Genomic DNA, 22,800 nt, shown 5'->3' on the forward strand with positions numbered 1-22,800 from the left:
GACGAGTCTATTTTCCTTCTCACCAGTCTACAAAATATCGCCAGTTACTGGATAATTCATTTGTATTTGGAATCTGCAAGCGAAAGCGGCAGTCGAACCCTGGGCAAAACCTTGGTAGCAGTCCGACACACGTGGCACCCCTGCGGTACACGTGCTGTGCGTTACAAGTTTGTGTTTATTTGCCAGACTGCACGTACACATTATGACTCAGAATGTAAGACCCTGACGGACCCAAGATCACCGAACCTGGGTATACATATTTTAAAGGTGTCTGTTTTAGGTGAAAAGCCGATCCTTTTACACTATGATGACATCGACTATAGGTCATAAGTGTCACTATCCAAATCTAGAAAATAACCCGGACACTACAAAATATCACTGCTCAAGCCTACTTACTCAGTATGTCCTGCCGCACACACAAATAGGGAACAATGTCAAAACTAATTTATATCACTTAAACTAATATTGTAATACAAATCTATATTATCTATAGATGTCATAGATTAGTCAGGGAAAGTATTTTGTAATAAAACTAACCTTTCTCTATGCACTACATTCGTTGAAGATACAATTGGGGTCAGAGGCCTTATGTGACAAAGGAAAACATTTTTCTCACTCGAATGCAAAACATCGCTATAATAAGGTAGGTTTCTACATTGTAATCTCAATCAGATGGTATGTGTTTTGGTATATACCTATTTATCACTTTAATGCATGTTTGCAAACATATAATACATTGCAGTCATAACTATGATTTGCAGAAAGAACGTTAATAAAAACGGGCTTGTCGCATATCCATATATGGTTTGGTGTGACGGTAAAAATAGAACGGGTGCATTCTATATATATTCCTTTATCTTAGTAAAATATTGCTTTCGTGTCTCACATGTGCTGGTTTGCACCTACTCTGCACGTGTGCATGTATGTAGTGTCCTCGGTAACTACGGTAACTATTGACTATTTTGATCACTGACTACTGACCTTATCAGTGACAATGAGTGCTGCACCTTAATACACTCATCCACATTCACTAGCCTAACATCTACACACACGTGTATGCAAAGGCCGATAATGCTTGCATGTAATATGACACAGTGTTTACTTACAACTGAAGTACACAAAATATCTGGGCCAACGCATTTTATAAAATCAAGTTAACCGCTATAAATGACGCTGGATGATGAAGCTAATCCCGATACATGTCAAAGGAACCAAGCATCATTTCCACTTTATCCGCGATAACAACCAATTTCAAGGAAAATGCCGATGTCACACACACAAAATTTGTTGTCAATCGAGTTGTTCCTCGACATACCATAGTCGCTGTGTCATCTCTCCCGGTGTAGACTCGCTCATTCGACGATAAGTTAATTTTAAGTTTCCAAAGTAGATAGGCTCGTCAAATGACCACTTCCTTACTTCTAGTATGATTGGAATTTAGGATCAAACCACCACTTTAAAAGCCAACGCCATATGACAAAAAGGCTTAGTATTTGTTAAATGTTCAAAATTAAAAACAATCTGAAAAATAAAATTTTATCACAAAGGCGCCATTGTTTTCTTTTTGTTTAATAATAATACTAAGAACTAGATTTGATCAAGATCAAAACACGGGATTTCCAACAAGAAAATGATCGCTGACATGTTCTCGTTCTGACGAACGCTTTTGTACGTTTTACCTACGATTTCTCTTCGTTTTCTCTTCGATTTCTCTTCGCTTCCCTTCTTTAACCGATCAGTTGACCTTCTAACGTTGGAAACATCTTTAAAATAACCCTTTTCTTTCACATACGATGAAAATAAACGGGTTTAAAAGAATTTGAATTTTTAGATTTTGTATCATTTGATCTCCGTGAATCGTGTATCGCGTACCTTGTATCGTGTTAACTGTACCCTGTATCTCTTACCTTGTATCGTGTTTACTGTACCTGTATCTCGTACCTTGTATCATGTTTACTGTACCTGTATCTCGTACCTTGTATCGTGTTAACTGTACTCTGTATCTCGCACCTTGTATCGTGTTTGCTGTACCTGTATCTCGTACCTTGTATCGTGTTAACTGTACCTGTATCTCGTACCTTGTATCATGTTAACTGTACCCTGTATCTCTCACCTTGTATCATGTTTGCTGTACCCTGTATCTCGCACCTTGTATCATGTTTGCTGTACCTGTATCTCGTACCTTGTATCGTGTTACCTGTACTGTATATCATACCTTGTATCGTGTTTACTAAACTGTGAATCGTGTATCTTGTACCTTCTATCGTGTTAACTGTACCCTGTATCTCGTACCTTGCATCGGGTTTACTAAACCGTGAATCGTGTATCTCGTACCTTGCATTATGTTTACTGTACTGTGAATTGTGTATCTCGTACCTTGTATCGTGTTTACTGTACTGTGAACCGTGTATCCCGTACCTTGTATCGTGTTTACTGTACTGTGAACCGTGTATCCCGTACCTCGTATCGTGTTTACTGTACTGTGAATCCCGTTCCATGTATCGTGTATCCCGTACTGTATCATGTATCCTATAACATTTATTGTCTTAACCGTCCAACAAGAAAATGATCGCTGATATGTTCTCGTTCTGACGAACGCCTTTGTACGTTTTACCTACGATTTCTCTTCGTTTTCTATTCGTTTTCTCTTCGCTTCCCTTCTTTAACCGATCAGTTGACCTTCTAACGTTGCAAACATCTTTAAAATAACGTTTTCTTTCACATACGATGAAAATATTTTGAAAATTTGAAATTTTCTATTTTTGATCATTTGACCTTTGTGACCTTGAGCCAAGGTCAACATCAATGAAAAGCAATTAAGTTTATAGCCCTTTGACCAAGCTGTCACTGTACCAAAAATCAAATCTGTATGTGTAAAGATATATGAGTAAAAGGAAATTTAGTGCATTTTTGGGACAAATTTGAATTTTGGCGGGAAAACCAACACTTTTCTAAGTCCCATTTCTACGTCATTTTTTATCGCACGACCATAAAACTTGCATGATTCATATAAAAAAATTAGTAATTTTGAATTTAAAATTTTTGACCTTGATTTGACCTCATTCTTAGACCTTGACCTTGAGATATTTTTTGATAACATATATAAGAAAAAAGTTAGTGCCGACCATGATCTACAAGATGCACTGATTGTTCAGGGAATAAAACGAACAGAAAAAGAGCCTGACTCAAAAGATTTTTTTTGAATTTTAGTTTTTTTGATAATTTGACCTTGAATGAAGGTCAAGGTCAATGAAAAATAGTATTTTTTGTAGCTACTCTTACATGCTATTGTTGTGCCAAATATCAAATCTGTATGTGTATAAATGAAGGAGCTGAAAAATTTTTAGTCATTTTTTGCCGTTTTTTGAATTTTGGCGGGAAACACTTCGAAATTTTCAAAGTGCCATATCTCCGTCATTTTTCATCCGACGATCAAAAAAAGTTCATATTTCGTCTCAGTGCATCATACTCTTTCAGATTGAGAATTTTTTTTTCGATATTTTCTTTACCCCTTGGCGAGGTCATGACCTTGACATATTCTCTGATAAGATGGCATGGAGAAAAGTTAGCTCTGTCCCTGATCTACATAACACACTGAACGGGAACGAAATAGAACGATCCGTTACGAAGTTATGATCGTTCAAAAAACGTCCAAAAATGTTCTATTTATAGATCTGTGACCTTGACCGTTGAACGTATGAACATAAAATTGCACCAAGATCGACAACTTGATATTGTCTATCATGTACTAAGATATGAACGTTCTATCTGCATTCGTTTTTGAGAGATTTTGTTCACAAAAAAAGTGTTAAGAATAATAATAATTAAATAAGTATTTATATAATAATCCGAATTTTTATGTTAATGACGGTAGCGACTAAACAACAACTGTTCTGAATACATAATGACAAAATTAGATGATCTGACCATACGGGAACATTGTACGATGTTTACTTGCCGAATATATACCAATTTAATTCCAATCCAAACCGCCTCGCAGCTTCAGGTCGCCATATTTGTTAAAATCAAAGCATCTGTGCGTTTGGAAGAGTAAGTACTGCAAAGCTTCTAAATGATCTTGTGATACAAATTTTAAGATTATAATATAGAAACGAAATATGGATTTTAAAATAATTTGATTTAGATTACTTATGCTTTAGGTTAGCAAATAGTAGCAATTATTTACAATGAACTTTAACGTTGTACTCAATACTGATCACGATACTTTTATTTAGACGTTTTCTATTTCTTTCGCTTCATTTCATTTAAAGAATTGTTTTAGATTTCCCAGTAATTTCGCGGGAAATGAATTTGATGACGTAGGAAGCCCACATGCTATAGAATCAGGCATCTATAGTCGATAAGTGGAGGTTTGGAGTGGATAACACTTCGGTCCATTAACTGTATGACATTTCGTGGCGTCGGTTATTAGAACGCGACCCAGAAAACACGACGGTAATAAAAACAGAAGACCATTGAACATTACCGGATTATTTTCGCAATTTTTGAGACACCATTGTGCTAAATTACAATGGAAAGTAACACTGATTTAATTTATAGCTATCGTATCGTAATCTATATGTAGTTGGGCAAGACCTACTTTCGTTTTACAGTTTACGGAAATGGTCATATAAATAATTCATCTTCTCAACCATAGTCGAATTACTTCACGGGATAGTTCTATCAAGTATATTTGTACTTCTCATGTACAGGGTGCATCTTTGTTTAAAATTGACTGATCTGCAGGTGTGATCTGGCTACTCTCAGCAGACCCTGACCCCGGGGTCACGTTACTATCGTATCCCTTAAACACTTCATAATAAATGTTACTACAACTTTCTACCTTCTGGAAGAGACGTGTATATAATATACCATATTTACGTGGATGGATACTTCAGCATTTTAAATACTTTAATATATAAATACTTATAACCGGTAAGCTTGTAATAATAATAATAAGAAAAAACATAACAATAACAATAGTGATTTCCATCCGAAATGGAAATCCCTAATAATCCTGTGTTCAGCCCCGTCTAGTTATATTGAATAATGCGTATTCTCATGAAAATGAAAATCAGACGCATTCATTAAATTAGTATTAATTCTGATGTGCTGTTCTTGCATTTTATTCCAGAAATCCACGTAAACAATACCATGGCTTCTACTACAGATGTTGAGGTTCGCGACAGTGTCAAGGAATATTACGGAAAGAGACTTCAGACTGTGGATGATCTTCAGACTCAGGCTTGTGTGGCTCCAGGAAGAAAGGTCACTAGGCCTGTCAAAGAGGCCATAGAACTTGTTCATGAAGTTATTGCTTCAAAGTAAGTATTTTGTGTATTTGTACATGACTTGAATATCATGAAATTATCGGGAAATCAAATTGTTTGTTATTATTTCATTCGGAGTGATTACAAGTGAAAGAAAACGCATGAACATATTGATATATTTGAAAGTAGACTTTGTCGAATACCTGACATATAATGTATCCACAATATTGGCATATTTATATTGCCATAGAAAAGATTAAACTAGTTCAAATGTTGAAGCTTAAGAAAAGAAATTCCATGGTTTTTTACATTTGAAAAACTTTCGATAGAACATAAGCTGCTCTACTGATTTACTGAGACGTACATCAGGGGTCTCAAATCTCATCCGTTATATATCGATGTATCTTTTCGGTCTTGTTTTGACTATAACCGGGGTTATGTTACAATTTTCAAATAGTCAAAAATACGTAATTTACATTTACATGGATAGTTGGGTAACACTGTATAGTTTCAAGGGGCTAATATTTCGAGATTGACTCATTTGGACCAAGTGATAAATTTTGAGCAGTCGCGCCTTGTCAACATCCGCAGTAAAAACTTCTGTATATGTATTTGTAAAAATCTATATTCGCTGAAAATCTTTTTTTTTTGAATGGCTGGGCGTTTTATACAGTTGTTTCCTGGCTTAGACAGTCAACGCTGTTTCCTCGAAGTGTTGGGACCGAACTGTTTCCCCGAGACCACATGACACAGGTCTTTCGACATGTTTTTGTAATCTTCAGGATTTTCCAGTAATATATTAGGGTGGTGACATTTAAATAAAATTATCTTCCTTAATGCAAAGGACCCATCCTTTAAAATGAATGATCGATCTCGGTGTGGTAGAGACAGGGACACATAGGGAATACAGATTTTGTTCCTGTATCAACAATGACCAATGATGATTGCAACGATGCAGTAAAAACATAGGGCGTTGGAAATACATACATACATATATATATACATATTTATTGCATTTTTGCCAGTGAAATATAGAAATTTACCAAACTAATCAATCTTATATTATCACTGCAGCTATGAGCAGTGAAATTATAAGATTTTGCAGTGAAAATATAAGATTTGTAGTGAAAATTTAAGTTTTCCGTTTTTGACCAATCAGAGCCAACTTTTGTATTCACCTCGTTGAAACTTGCTGATTTTTCCAGTCGAAGCGAAGATAGATACATTGGTTAATTTGCGGTATTTCTGAAATATTCTGACTAGTTTTTGACAAAATACTAACTTGACGTTAGCTTTTCATTCACAGATTCTCCGATAACAGCAGAAAACGCTTAAATTTGCGCTGATCAGTCCATTCAAGTTGACGTGGAGTAACGTCACAAAGAGATGACGTCTTTACTGATTCCCGCACTTTTTTACTTTTAATTTTTCGATGTTTTCAATTTTGTTTTTAAGTATATGAAATACAAAAAAAAAGAAAAATGAATGGTTTCCCGTTAAATATAACATATATTTCACTCGTATGACAGAATATTTACATATTTTCACTCGTGCTTCGCACTTGTGGAAATATCGATATTATGTCATACTCGTGAAATATATGTTATATTAAACGGGAAACCATTCAATATCCTCTATATTAATATATACTAACCCTACAAGGACAAAATAACAGTATGACGAAGTATAATCCATGTTTGGCTCTACTGTATCTAGTTCTAAATCTTTATGATAAAAAATTATATAAATATTTGATAATGTCACGAGGTACTATGGATGTGGAATGGTCATCCCAGAGAAACTTAAAGGGATGAAGATTTTGGACCTCGGTTGTGGAAGTGGACGTGATTGCTTCGCTCTCAGCAAATTGGTTGGCCCAACAGGTCATGTGACTGGCATAGATATGACTGATGAACAGGTATTCATTAAGGATATTTATATGTACAAATATTGAATTGTTATCAATTATTTACATAGAATAAATGAATTAAAACGTTACATTGTGTATCGATCGGAGCTAACAAAACATGTTGTGATATAAAATAGCATTTGAGCGAATCGTCCACAGATATAATATGATACAATAATTAGCACACAACGTTGTGTTTAAGTAACAAATGCAGACATTTAAACAGTTCAAAACGGAACAATTTTGCAATCGTCATGCATTCCAATGTCATTGCCATATTCTACATGCTGTAGTAGAGATTATCTATAGGCTATAGAGAGATTATCTATAGGCTGTAGAGGGATTATCTATAGGCTGTAGAGAGATTATCTATAGGCTGTAGAGAGATTATCTATCGGCCGTAGAGGGATTATCTATCGGCCGTAGAGGGATTAGCTATAGGCTGTATAGAGATTATCTATAGGTTGTAGTGGAATCGTCTATAGGCTGTATAGATATAATGTATTGGCTGTAGAGATATTATATATAGGCTGTAGAGGGATTATCTATAGGCTGTAGAGAGATTATCTATAGTCTGTAGAGAGATTATCTATAGGGTATAGAGATATTATGTATAGGCTGTAGAAGGATTATCGTTCGGATATAGACAGATTAAACATAGACTGTAGAGATATTATTTACTCTATGTATAGATTGATGTGGCCCGCGAGTATATTGGCTACCACACCAACAAGTTTGGATACACAAAACCAAACATTGACTTTGTGAAGGGTTATATAGAGAAACTCACAGAAGCAGGACTGCCATCAAACAACTATGACATCATCGTGTGAGTATTAGTATCATCATATAACAACTCGGCGTGTATAGTGAGACTGTACGCATTGTAGAATACTTACTTGCTATAAAGATATATGGTCAGCAATTATATATATTTTTGAGTTTCTACTGTTTATGTTTGAAATTTGATATTATTCAAAAAATCATTAGGCTCAAAACATTGACAAAACTATAAAAATCAGTATGAATGTTATCTATGGCGAAGGTTATACAACGGTTTATTGAAGTATGGTAGGCGTTTTTAGCTGGAAAATCTATAGTCCTTGTACTGCGGCCAACACCTCATTTCGCAAGGTCTTCTGTACAATATTTAGTCCATTCTACCAACATCTAATTTCGTCAGATCAGCTCAGCAATATTTAGTCCTTGCTGTCAACACACCTGATGTGTCAGGTGAGTTAAATACTATTTCGTCCTTGCTGTCAAAACCAGATCTTCTCAGGTTATCTGAAGAATAATTTGTCCTTGCTTCCCACATGCCTGATTTCGCCAGGTCATCTAAACAATAATTTGTCCTTGCTTCCAACATGCCTGATTTCGCCAGGTCATCTAAACAATAATTTGTCCTTCTAACATGCCTGATTTCGCTAGGTCATCTAAACAATAATTTGTCCTTGCTTCCAACATGCCTGATTTCGCCAGGTCATCTAAACAATACTTAGTTCTTGCTGCCAACATCAACTTTCGTTAGGTCTACGTAACATATTTAGTCCTTGCTACCAACTTCTGCTTTCTTTAGATCTTCTTAACAATAATAAGTCCTTGCAGAGCTGCCAACATCCGATTTCAACAGATCAGCTTAGCATTTGTTAGTTCTTGCAGTGCTGCCAACGTACCTGTTTTCGTTAGTAAATTGTTTATATTTTTCACTACAATAAAAGCAACATTTGTAATGTCAAAAACCAATGAAAACAACGAAATCGTTTGTCTGAATACAACCAGTCAGAAAACTCGGTTAAACACCTACATTGGACAATGGTATGTATGGTACATGTGTATAAGATAGTACTACATGATATATTAACAATAGTGTGTGTTGTCTATTACACCAGCAGTGGACGTAAAGTATCAGTATAGCTAGTCTTTTTACAACGAATTCTGGATACTTGCCTTTTTATAAATTTGCAGATAGTTTATGAATCGGGTTAATGTATTGATAACTAGATTAAACTCTCACAGCATGATTAGTTTCTAGAACAAAAAGGCTTCTACACGGATTGTTTTAATAGCATATTTCTTATAACAAGAGTAGGGTTTTGTTTACCATTCCAGATCCAACTGTGTGATAAACTTGTGTCCAGATAAGAAAGCTGTTCTAAGGGAATCCTACAACGTCCTCAAGGTAATCATCCTGTCAGAAAATAATTGTGACGTCTCATACAATGTATAAGGTTTTTTTTACACGTATTTTATCCTCCCTCCTGGATAGATTAATGGGCTGTCAGGGTTGGGGAGCCCTTGTGACCAGGCATCATCACAATGTTATTATGTCATAACCCCGGGGGTCAGTCCCTATCACAGTAAATGCCCTCACTCAGGAGGGCTGAGTTGCCAGGGTGGGGGAGCCCAGGGGTCAGTCCCTAATCACAGTAAATGCCCTCACTCAGGAGGGCTGAGTTGCCAGGGTGGGGGAGCCCAGGGGTCAGTCCCTATCACAGTAAATGTCCTCACTCAGGAGGGCTGAGTTGCCAGGGTGGGGGAGCCCAGGGGTCAGTCCCTATCACAGTAAATGTCCTCACTCAGGAAGGCTGAGTTGCCAGGGTGGGGAACGTTTGGAGCAGCCCCAAACACTAGTGGAATATAATCACAATTTCCTCTATTTATAATATTTCCATTTACTGAATTGGCAAGTTAAACTTCATTTAAATAAATGAGTTAATAACAAAAGTGAAACTACTCGTAAACCATATACAGCATGTTTGAAAACATATGGATATGAACATGGACAAGTAGAGCCCACTCCATGATATTGTATGTGTTTCTTTTCAACTTTGTACCTACATGCAAAGTATTTTTGTAGCATATTAAACTTTTGTGAAAATTTATGTATTTCATTGATGAAAAATATAAAATAAATAAAGTGGGTTTTTTTTGTGTCTGTAATGACAAAGTTCGTTTCAAGTGTTTTTAATATTGATCCTTTATTCTACAAAGTGATATTGTTTGTAGGTTGAAGTGTATTATGTTAAGTGTCGCCAAATTTTATTTACTTTTTGAAAATTTTAAACATGTGCTCATTGGTGGGTTTAAAGGAAGTTTTAACGAATTAAACAAGTTGCTTTCTTCTAAAAAGCAATCGTTGACCCAATAGGTTGGTTATTCCTACAGACACCAGAGGAATCTAGTCTGGTTAATAGGCATTTTTCTTGGCTAACTACTTTTAAGAAGGCATATATTAGGGCTTTCCTTTGTCAATTTTATTTCAATTAACATATGTATCACCCTCAATACTCCAGGGGTTACTATCACTGACGTTATATCCACCCCTGGACTATCTCATAATAATATTGAAGGCAGTTCAGGAGGAAATATACTGTATTTATTTTGTTTATAACCAACTGAACATCCCTTTTTCCTTTGATATACATCAAAAAATCATATTACCTCCGCCTTCCGCTGTCTTCAGTTTTACTATGAGATAGTCCAAAGGTGGATATTACAGATCAAATGAGAGCTGTTAAAGATATTTCAACGTAGTCGCTTAAGTACAGTTTCAGACGCGCACGTGCTAATTATAACGTAAACTTGTAAGTAACATTAAAACTGATACTATATATAGCAGAATATAGTGGACCAGTATACTACTAATTGATATTAATAGCCCCCCCCCCCTCTCGTATGGAAGAGTTGACTGAGATTCCTCACCAGCGGCATTATCAAACACATATCATGTAACATTGCTGTACTAGGGGATTTAAATGACATCAGGTCAGGTCATGTCATATACTGATTCCTCTCACACATGCGCAGAATGTAGTTTTCCCCCATAGAAATGGGTCAAGTTAGCCAATACCATAGTCGTTGACCCCTCATGGGGTCAACGAAAAAATCTTTGACTCCTTTCATGACATATCATAAAGATCCTATACAAAGCTCCAGGACAAGCGTCCGACGTTGGCAGAATATGTAATAATAATCCACACACAATGTCTACACACATGTTCGAGACTGTATCTTGCTCACCTATGCTATACGATTACGCATTTGCACGGTTTGGTACAATTTTTATTTCAATATTTAAAGAGAAGATGTGTATGAAAAGATAGATCAGTGTTAATGACGCTCATTGATATTTGATACTAAAATCTAAAATAGACGATGTGTATGAAAAGATCAGTGTTAATTATTTGATATAAAAATACAACTGTGTCCTGGCTAAATCTGTTTTGTATGTTTACTTGTGGTGTGCAGACGAATTATGTATACTTGTACATGGTTACGTAGCAGGGATGTATGGGTCCCCAGTGCCCTTTAGCATATGTTGATTGTGACTGGATTATATGACAGACTGTAAGCCTACACTGGAGAAAACATGTATAGAGGAGCTTATTTGAACGCGTACAAAGGCCGTCCAAAGTCATTCAATTTCAGGTATATCGGCGATGTGTTATCTTAAAAAAAAACCCATTGCTATCTCGATCGGATATACCAGACGAACTTGTAGAACGTGTAGTGAAGGATTGGCAGACCTTTCAATATCGTCCGCTTACCGCGATCTTTACTGACAACGTAACCGACAGAGATAACTTAACACTAAGCTGAATGTTAATTAAGCGTAATGGTGTCAATTTCCCTATTGTTAATTTTTCTATTTTTAGTCCACATTAATACCCACTACGTACGGTGTTCACATGCCCCTGTGAATTCGATATACAAGGGCTAATTCCTAGTTTCATGATTCATTTGCCTGCCAGGTGTCGACTGCTGATTGAACAATTGTAAAATGGCAAAATTGTGTCAAATACTTAACATTTTTACTTCAATAACCAGGAGGCCCAGGGTTTACATATTTGGCCAGTAGCATGCTGGGATGAAAATCTACCATATTTATTCAAAGGAATTACCTTGACCTCTTTTTAAGGTCAAAAGGGTTCAATGTTTTTAAATATTCATATGTCTTCTCAACAACCAAGAGTCCCAAGGGAACGATATTAGTAAACTGGAATGCTTGAAATAATGTCTATTCAGTTTTCCTCAAATGAACAAACCTTAATCCACTTTCAAGGTAACAGGTGTCAATTTTATTTCAAACGCCTTCTCAATATGTCCTCGTTTGATGTACTTTGAGCTAGAATAGCGATTTTGTTATTACCTCGGTATTCTCTGTTATTATAGGATAATTCTTCATTTATCTCACAGTAACATATGTAAATAGTAAAATAAGAAATATACTCATATTCAAGGAAGAAAATTCTATTCTATTTTGATTCATAAATCATTTCTTAATTCATATTTACATATAATCGCGCATTCTTCTCCCAATGATATTTTAGAGCCAGTATTCTCCTTTCGTAGGCACACCACTAACTGTGAGATCCCACAACCCTACAGTATTTATAAACATAAAACTTCTTATAAATCTCCAGGGAATGTGTCAAAAGTGATTTTATATTGAAGGACTGACAGACGTACTATGTATGCTTTTATAGACAGCTAAACTATCTCGCTTTAGTGTTACAGCTTAATAACTAAATAATATCCCACTTACAATTACTTCAGTAGGCACCCTCAGCCGATCTAGTTCATATGTACACCATCTAATCATGGTATCACGGGTTAGGATTCAGGCTAGGCAATAAGGTTTATAGTTTATAACATGAATATCTTTTGAAGGTCATTGGCATTACACGTTTAACATGTCAAACCTTAAACAGCAAAATTGGTTATTCAACATTATTCGTGCTTTCAGGAAGGTGGTGAGCTTTTCTTCAGCGACATATATGCTGATCGAACTGTCGATGAATCTATACGCAAAAATAAAATATTATGGGGTACGTATATGCTACTCTCATTTGTAGGAGGTTCTGTACGAGGAAAGAATCCCTACATCACCTGAAAAATATGAAAATATTAATATTAAATAAAGAAAAATATTAAGAGTTCCAAAGGCTAACTTGTCAACATTTTGGAGTTTCTGTAGATGATATTGTGTTAATTTCATTCCTCAAGTTGTTTTAAGTTATAAAATATTTAGGACTGCTTTTCATAAAAGCTTTTAAAGTTTACATGTTAAGTGTCTTCTTTTGGTAAACATGGGTGTTTATTTAATTTCTTTATTACAGATTGATAAAAGTTAACAGTTTTGGAGTTACTTTCCCAAAGAGGGGGGTAGGCGGGTATGAATGCTGTGTTACAAAGTGTCAGGAAAGTCTGACATGGTTGTCTTTCCTCGACGTTGGAACCTCTGTTAATATTGAAGACTATTTAAAACATCTAAAATGATCAGCAATACTAAAATGATTGTTAAAAAGTTCTAAACTTTTAAACAGGGGAGGGCTGCGCTGGAGCTCTATGGTGGAATGAACTCCATACCCTGGCTAGTGAAATAGGCTTCAGTAAGCCCTATATGGTTATTGCTAATCCAATCCCTGTGGACCGGGAGGACTTCAAGGCACTTTTAGGTTAGTACCATATCTTGGAAGAATGTGTATTTCTTGATGAAGAACATAGCATGTTGATATTCATAATTATGTATTTGAATTCCAAAAATATAAAATCGTTATTAATAAAATATCAATTGATAGTCAAAAATATTGATTTGTATATCTTATCGTATGCACATTACAAATTTAAAATGTCTATTCGTAACCAAAAATACCATATGCGTATTTAAAAACGAATCAGAAAGTCAATCCCTCGTTACGTTACAACTCCTAATCCTACACTCAGGCTTTACCTCAAATAGTTATAACAAGGTATGATATGCCCTGGACAACACGTTAAGCTCGGCAAGAAAATGCATGTGAAAAATATTTCAGGTTTTATATATATATACTTTTAAGTATAAGGTATTTTACAAATTTAATCTTGTATTCGAAACAAAGACAATAATTGCTGATTTGGAAAAGGATGAAGAACATGTTACCTTAGATCTTCAGAAATTTCTCAATATCATTGTCATTCTTCATAAGAAAATCATTACTTTAAGGATGACGTGATAGTTATTTCATAAACTGTCATAGCAACAGTTATGATATTTTTGGTAAATTGGAGTGCAAATATAAATCTATTCAATCGGGCAAAGAGTATCAGAGATGATGTGTGGTTGAATCCATTCAATGTATATTATAAAAATAATAGAGATTATTTGATCAAGGGGACCAAACGAGCTACTTTATATACATCATTTAAATGTTTTTATATAAATATATTATAGTTGGTAACAATTCTGTCTATCAAGATATATACCTGTTTAGTTGATAACAATTCTATCTATCAAGATATATACCTGTTTAGTTGATAACAATTCTATCTATCAAGATATATACCTGTTTAGTCGATAACAATTCTATCTATCAAGATATATACCTGTTAAATATGGAATATGTCTTACTAAATTTCGTATTTCGGCTGAATCACTGAAATTTGAGACAGGAGGATACAGAAAAATTCCGAGGGAAGCCAGAACTTATAAACAATGCAACTCCCTTGATGTGGGAGATGCAATTCACTTCTTACTAACAAATTTCAGAATCTTAGATTTATATACATCAAAACTATTACTGGAAAAATGCTTCACTTTTTAAGGCTATCCAGTTTCTAAATTCGCAAAGTATTAATAAACTATGTGGATCAGGAAAATATATTCTCGAATCAAATTATATGTCATAAGGGATTCCTTCTCTATACATTACTCTACATTGAATATCTACTGTATTTTTGCTCTGTTATACGGATGGGCAAATGCTAAAGTTTTGAATAAAACTTGAAACTTGAAACAGTTTTTAGCAAAATGCTGACTTCAGAGGATTGTTTTAGTAATAGCCTGCCACACTGTTGTAAAGCAACCGTTCCCAAACTGTAGGATATACTATACAAGTACAAACTTTGGTTGAGGGCAATCCATGGTTTTACGAACATAACCTGGCTAATATTCCCCGAGGGCGTAGGCCGATGGGGATATAGTTCAGGGCAGGTCCGTAAAATAATGGATTTCCCGAAACTAAAATCTGCATTTACTTTATTATATGATTAATAAAAGTTAAAAAAAAGAGAGAAGAGAAAACAAAAACGAAAAACAATCGAGGAAACACCTCATCACTTCACTGGGAGATTAATATAACATTTCGCTAATTCATTGGAATGTTATATTAACCTCTGCTAAAAATACATCTTAGCACACATGACATAATTTCTAGTTTTAGCAGAAGTCAATATAAGATTCCACGGACCTGACAAAACATGCTATTGACTCTTCGGTGATATCATGAGATATTTCCAAGTAAATAATTGATGTCATGTGATTTCATTAGGACCAATGAGTGATAGCGTTACAAACTATGCTATTTAAAGCCACATACTCACGAAGAAACATATATCAATGTTACATTTACAGTTTTCGGACTTGATACATAAAGAAAATGTGTATTTATGAAAGTATACGGGGAATTCCCAAAAATAATAACTGAAAATTAGTCCCACAATGCAACGGCGGGTTTTACAGTCCATACAAAATGGCGGAACGCCGCAAACGTGGAACTGCGAAAACGCAGACAGATTCTATTCATCTAGTCAGGATTTTGTCATACGGTGTTTCTTAAACATATATACCGTATGGAGCCAAGAGGTTAAATTCATTAATGGTAGTTTGGAGTTCCTCGCTGGCTTGTGTGTTGTTTCTTGAAACACAGTTAAAGCAATCTAAGCTGAATGCTTGAACTAGTTTATAATCTCCTCATATAAGATATAATTTTCTTCAACTTCAGATGTTGTTTCCTTAAGATTTCTGTAGAAATAAGAATTATCCCTATTGTTGACGTAAGCTTTAACCATTTATTTTAAGTTTTGTACTGTATTTCTAAATTGACTATTGCATAACTCCGTCATGATCAGTAAATGTAAAATATTTTATGTTCAAAGTTATTGTTCACTTAACTACAAACACCTCTCGAATCTCGACTGCTATGACTGAATAAACATTCAAAGCCCCATTTTGCTCTTACTATGTTTTCATCTGTCTCAATAAAATGGTGCCCTGAAGACAGTATAACGAGAATTTTTTTCATGGTCCGAGATAGTTTAGGATTTAGTTAAGGATTTTCTGTATCGGAAGAAAGAACACTTCGGCAACACCTATACATACCACACCCGCTCCCACACATATTACCTATTATTCCGGCACCGTTCATGGGCTGGCACATGGTGTATATGGAAAATGAATCGTTTTTCACAAAAGGTTTCGTTTCTCGGCACTTCAGTGTTGTGGGTACACTTCCCACTTCTGTTCCCTGCTTTCCTTCGTCTCTAGCCTTTCGTCAGTGACTCACGTATTCTAGTTTGACATTTGGCAGTCCGCCCCAGATGATAAGCAACCGATTTGAAATGTTACTGTCACATGAACAACGCCTTCCATCTCTGTTTCGGCATTTGTTTGCCATTACCGTGAATTTATACAATTCACACAAAAGACGATTCGAAATTCAGTAATTCTGAGGATAAATTACTACTGTCGCAAGAAATGCATTTGCATACATTGTCTTTATCACATTCAGAAACTGTTTAACAAATATTCGTCTGGAATTAATTAATTCAAAGGGAAAATTCCATACATTTTCGCCTTCCCATTTAAAGGCATGGCTGCAGGTCTCAAACCGGAACAGGAGTCATTATTGTCAATTTTCAATATATTATTAATATCTAACCGAGTATAATCACACGATATATAAAAACAGATATTATAAAATTAAATTAATTACTTGCCAAACAGGTACTTGAACATTTACTATAATTTTGCCCCGCAGGAAGTTCGTTTTTTTTTTTTTACATCTCAGGATGCCTTGTTTAAGGTTATCTGGTGGTCCCTGTCTTCATCATATAGACAGAATGCTTGAGTGATACAATATATAAAACGTATTTTACCTCCTGGAAGGCTATCACCAGGAGCAGAAAGTACGCACTTAATAACGATAATTTAATCATTCATGGGCGCCTGTACATATTAAATACTATTTTGAAGTATGGCTACAAATAACAAAATAATAATGAACATAAATTATAGGGAAGTTAATGTAAAGAAAATAGATTCATAAATATGATCAATATAGATTTACTCGTTCTGTATCTATAACCTTTCACCATTATAGGGGATGTTAAATATGCATCGGTGACCTATCGCTTGTTTAAACTGCCGGCCAAAAAGTGTGAAGCTTCCCAGGTGACATATAATGGAAATATACCTGGGTATGAGGAGGAGTTCAACTTTGACCACAAAACTAAACTTAAGGTAAGATTGTTTATACTAGAACGTGTCACAAAACTTAACTTAAGGTAAGATTGTTTATACTAGAACGTGTCACAAAACTTAACTTAAGGTAAGATTGTCCATTCTAGAATGAATCACACAATTCAATTTAAAGCTTTGCAATTTTCTCGTGTGTTTGGAGTCACAGCAGTATGAAATATAGGTAGGTAAGGGTACTTATCATAATGAAACTTTGTGTCTGCCTTGAATTGTTTACTAATGCATTGACGTTTAAAATAAAGTTTACATGTTGTTTAAATCATCTTAAAGTTAAGGGGCATCTTAACAGCAAATCCAGTCAAAACAGTGATATTTTACAGGCCTATGAATCCCTACTATGGTGCAATTTAACAGAAGTAACATGCTGAACGTTTAGTATGTATCATGGCAAACCGTGGGACTTGCTTCTGTTGACATGTTATTTGTTAATATGTTTGTAAATTTCAACAAAACATACGAAAATGCATGTTTCAGGGGACATAACTAGCTCATTTGTATCGCATATATTACACAAACTAGTCATGTCGGTTTGCTCACTAGTGTCTAAAGTACAAAATTCGAGCATTGGTTTAGACCAGATTTGGCTTTATTATATGTATAAACACTGTTTTTATTTTGATCTTGAAATGCAAATGGGGGTCGTGAATGATATCACACAAAGTTGAGTTTGGGGTAAAATATGCCTATTTCTGATAAAGGGCATAAACTCACCAGTTTTAACAATTTGACTTGAAAAGGTTCTTCTTACTCTGACCAGATGTCTTAAAACTATGATATAGGAGCATTTTTTTTTTATTGAAATGCCTTTCAATATGCCATATTTGTAAAATTATTCATTGCCGCCATTTGCATTTCAAGGTCAAAACAAAATAAGCGTTTAAACGTACATAAAGTAAAATCCTGTCAAACAAATGCTTGTATGCTGTGTTATAGGTATTTGTGAGCATAACAGCTTGGCTATTTTTCAGGTTTGGTCATTTGCGTGTCTTAGAATTATTCCATGCCACCACGTCTTACCACAAAATTACTCTATAAAAGAAACTGATAGAATCTACAGCAAATTATTGGTGATTGTGAGAGGCTACATGTCCAAACAAACATTTTGGTATATTATATATGACTATTTTTGTTCAAATCTTCAACATTATTCTGCTATATAGATGACCCTAAAGATATGTACGAGGACATGGTTCGACACGAGAAACAAATACATTAATCTGCATCAACTTTTTTCATTGCATTATAAGACCAAAGTTATCAACTCCGTAGACGGTACCATAGCAACAGTCTTTCGATCATCCAGGTTCAGTGGGGAGTTTGACATTCAACCACATCGCAAAGAATCTGACTGCTATGTAGATTCCAAGGTAGAGTAAGAACTTATTAAATACTCTTCACGTAATACACTTTATGGAATATCATTCACATTAGACAAATAACTACTTACAAGTTTTATATACTTACAACATATCGATATAATATATAGTTCAGAAATAAGTTAAATTTGATATGATATAATTGGTATTGATCTATTTATCAAAATTATATTGATCTCATAACTCGTGAGATAAAGAGCAAAAGCTCTCAAATTATTGACATAGTAAGTGAGCATTTCCAAGACAGTACGTTTTATTGATGTATTGATGCTATAGTATGTATACTTGTGAGATCATACAATACTTTTTTTTGGATACAACTATTTGATACAATACTATTGATTAAGAATTATAACAACATTTATCGTAAATATATGGCCATGTTATATTTATCGCATAACTGACAGTTTCTTCCATGGAACATTGCCTTGTCATTACTATCAAAACATATATCTGTAATAACACTAGGTGACGTCATATATATTGTCTCTGAAGCCCAAAATGTAAAGTGCATATCGAAAGTTGTCTGTCATGAAACGAAATTGATACTGTGCATTAGGGCAGTATTATATAGCGATTTCGCGAGCTCCAAAATTATAGAAGTAGACAGCAACATGTGATTTAACGTTCTGTAAATAACATCCATAACCAATGTAACGTGATCATTTTACATGTTATGATGGCCTTTATATCATACTTCGTGAGCTGCCTCCTACAACTACAACTGTTACCCCCTGTCTATAAATGACATACACGGTACCCTAGTTGGCCTCTATATCTGTGATAGGTTTGTTGTCATAAGAATTTCACCAAGATGAAAAATGATATATTTTTCTTCATTGCTTCTGCACATTTTGTTTTCAGTCTGAAGATCCATTCGTACACCTGGAAGAAAGGAACAAGAAAGAGGTCGTCGCAACAGACCAGTGTTGTAACAATAACACAGGTTGTTAAGGACGGGTGCTACAGACATCAATGTTTGAATGAACATTTTCTGAAATTCGCACACATGTATATGTATGCTGTAAACATTCACATCAGCAACACATGCTAATGCTGTATTTTAAATAATCACTGTTGAAAATCACTGTTACTGTAATAATCAATAACCGTTGTAAATAATCAATAACCATTGTTAATAACCAATACCCATTGTTTTTTTTTTATATTTGTTTTATTTTTCCAAGGCATATTATACATAGGTACATATATATATTTTACTTCGGAAACATTTACATACTTACTCACTCACTCTACATTCTATCTTTTTGACATTCAAATTAATGTATATTGCATCTATTCACTCAATTGTTCAGCTTTCACACTATATATTCTTCCAAAACCTTTCATATTTAATATAACGTCATATGGTTTCACCCTCTCACCCTAACAAACATACACACCTAACATCAATGGTATAAGATAAAAACAAACACAAATACACGTGGACAGGATACAAATCATAACATTTATATTATTTAATCTTGAACAAAACGACAAAAATCCATATAGACATATACAGACATACATAAAGAAGAGGAAAAGAAGGAGAAGGAAGAGAAGAAGGATGAAAAGTGGAAGAAAGAAAGGAAGGAGAAGAAGAAAAGGAAGGGAGTACTTTGTAATATTTTAAAGTATTTTTATTCAAAGATAGTACAAAAAAAATAAATAAATAAATAAATAAATAAATAACATACTTTACACAATTTATGCCAAAAGAGGAAAGGACTGGATGGTAGACTTGTTACTAAAAATGTAGATTAACTCAATTATATATATTTACTGCAATTGTCAGACACTGGGATTCCAGCAAAAGAAGAAGGTACCACATGTATGCGATTATTAATATTTAATACAAATAAATGTGTAATGTATAAGTCAATAAAACAGATTAAAAAAGTATTATTCCATAATCTGCAAAAGTTTATCCCATTTTCTCCATTCAGCCAAACATTTGTTTTTTTCTTTTTCCCCTTTTTTAGAGCTACAAAATTTTCTGACTTTATAATGATCATAAATACAATAGAGTAAAGAGTTGATATTTAAAGATTTATGCAGACATCTGTTTCTGTATATGTATTGTTTTATAATCAAAATAATTTGATTATCTACTTTAAAGGATGGATTTTTATAATCACCATCATATTTACCAAAAAGCATTGTTTTTTTATTTAGTCTAAAGGGAATAAATAATGTATCTAATAATATATCTAGACCTTCAAGAAGATTCTGAACTTGATCACATTCCCAAAAAAGGTGAACAATTGATTCAATTTCTGAGTTACAAAAGTTACAGAATGGATTGTTTGTTAGTTTGGCTTTGAAAAGAAATGAATTAGTTGTTAAGATATGATGTGATATTCTAAATTGCAACCAGTGTAATCGTGAGTTTTTACTTACTGTAAAAGGAAGTGTATATATACTACACCAATCATTTAAATTGAAATCAAGTACGTTAGACCATTTCTCTTTCCCTTTAGCAGTAATGTCATTCTTTGAATTTAGAATATCATAAAATATCTTCGAGCCTTTATTAATATTAAGAAATATTGCAATATTGCTAGGTAAAACTGGATATACAAAGTTATAAGTAGTGGAATCAAATTCAAAGTGTTGTAAACATTTTTTTATTGCAGATATTACTCCATTATACTTCAAAAAGTTAGTGTTAATGCTGTACTTTTGAATAAATTCATTAAAAGAGAAAAAAGTGTTGTTGTTTACATCTTTAAAGAAGTCACCAATGACATAAATACCCTTTTCATACCACTTAGAGTAGAAAATTGTTCCACCACCTATTGTAATATTTTTGTTATGCCAGACAGGTGTATGCAAGAGTGCTTTCCCTTTGACTATTTTCATATTAGTAGAGTTATCTAATCTTGACCAAGCCCTAAGTACATCTTTCCAAAAAGAATTGCTAATATTTTGTTGGCATAGATCTATATAGTTCCCTCCAATATTCATTAGTTTATCTAGGTCTAAATATTTTTCTAGTAGTGTTTTCCATTTTCCTGAAGATTGAAACAGTCGCTTAACCCAGCCAATTTTTAATGAATCAACAAAATTTTGAGTATTGAGCATTTTTAGTCCCCCAAGAGAGTGATCTTGTACAATAATATCTCTTTTAATTTTATCCACTTTACTATGCCACAAAAATTCAAATAAAATAGAGTTTATTTTTTTAATTATCTTGTCACCTGGGTTTGGTAGAGCAATAAATAAATGATTAAATTGGGAGATCATTAATGATTTTATTAAATGAATTTTACCTATTGGAGTTAAGTTACGTCTGCTCCAAGCAGTAATAATATTTTTTAATTTTACTATTTTCTTATCAAAGTTCATTTTAATCATTTCATTTCATGTAGATCAACGCTGAAATCTATTCCTAATAGAGTGAATTTTTCTTTTCCCCAATACCCATTGTTAATAATCAATAACCATTGATTATAATTAGGTAAAATTGTTGATAACTAATAACCATACTTAATAATCAATGATCATTTCTAAAAATCGATAATTTTTGTTAATAATTAATGATCATTTTAAATACTTAATAACTATTATAAATAATCAATATTCAATCTTAATAATCAACAGAACTTCAGTATTCATTGAGGAATACGTCCGGCTTTACACACGTTTGGAAATTGATGACAAAGACAAGGTATGCTTAACTACATGGTAATCGGGAGGAGGGACAAAGACAGGGTATAATTAACTACATGGTAATTGGTGTGAGGGACAAAGACGGGGTATAATTAACTACATGGTAATTGGTGTGGGGGACAAAGACAGGATATGATTAACTACATGATAATTGATGTCGGGGACAAAGACAGGGTATAATTAACTACATGGTAATTGGTGTGGGGGACAAAGACAGGATATGATTAACTACATGATAATTGATGTCGGGGACAAAGACAGGGTATAATTAAC

General features: G+C 34.1%; 1 protein-coding gene across 1 annotated transcript; it reads left to right on the forward strand.

The window, feature by feature from the left end:
• Positions 1-584: 584 nt before the first annotated feature.
• Positions 585-21,048, forward strand: LOC117338843 (arsenite methyltransferase-like). Its single transcript, XM_033900204.1, has 10 exons — positions 585-643; positions 5,135-5,324; positions 7,038-7,188; positions 7,872-8,008; positions 9,292-9,361; positions 12,929-13,010; positions 13,509-13,640; positions 17,322-17,461; positions 18,727-18,846; positions 19,720-21,048. The coding sequence occupies exons 2-10, from the start codon at positions 5,155-5,157 to the stop codon at positions 19,807-19,809; spliced, it is 1,092 nt and encodes a 363-aa protein (XP_033756095.1). The 5' UTR covers positions 585-643; positions 5,135-5,154; the 3' UTR covers positions 19,810-21,048.
• Positions 21,049-22,800: the final 1,752 nt, after the last annotated feature.

The sequence above is a fragment of the Pecten maximus genome, chromosome 12 (assembly GCF_902652985.1).
Source record: "Pecten maximus chromosome 12, xPecMax1.1, whole genome shotgun sequence".
Taxonomy (NCBI): Eukaryota; Metazoa; Mollusca; class Bivalvia; order Pectinida; family Pectinidae; genus Pecten; species Pecten maximus.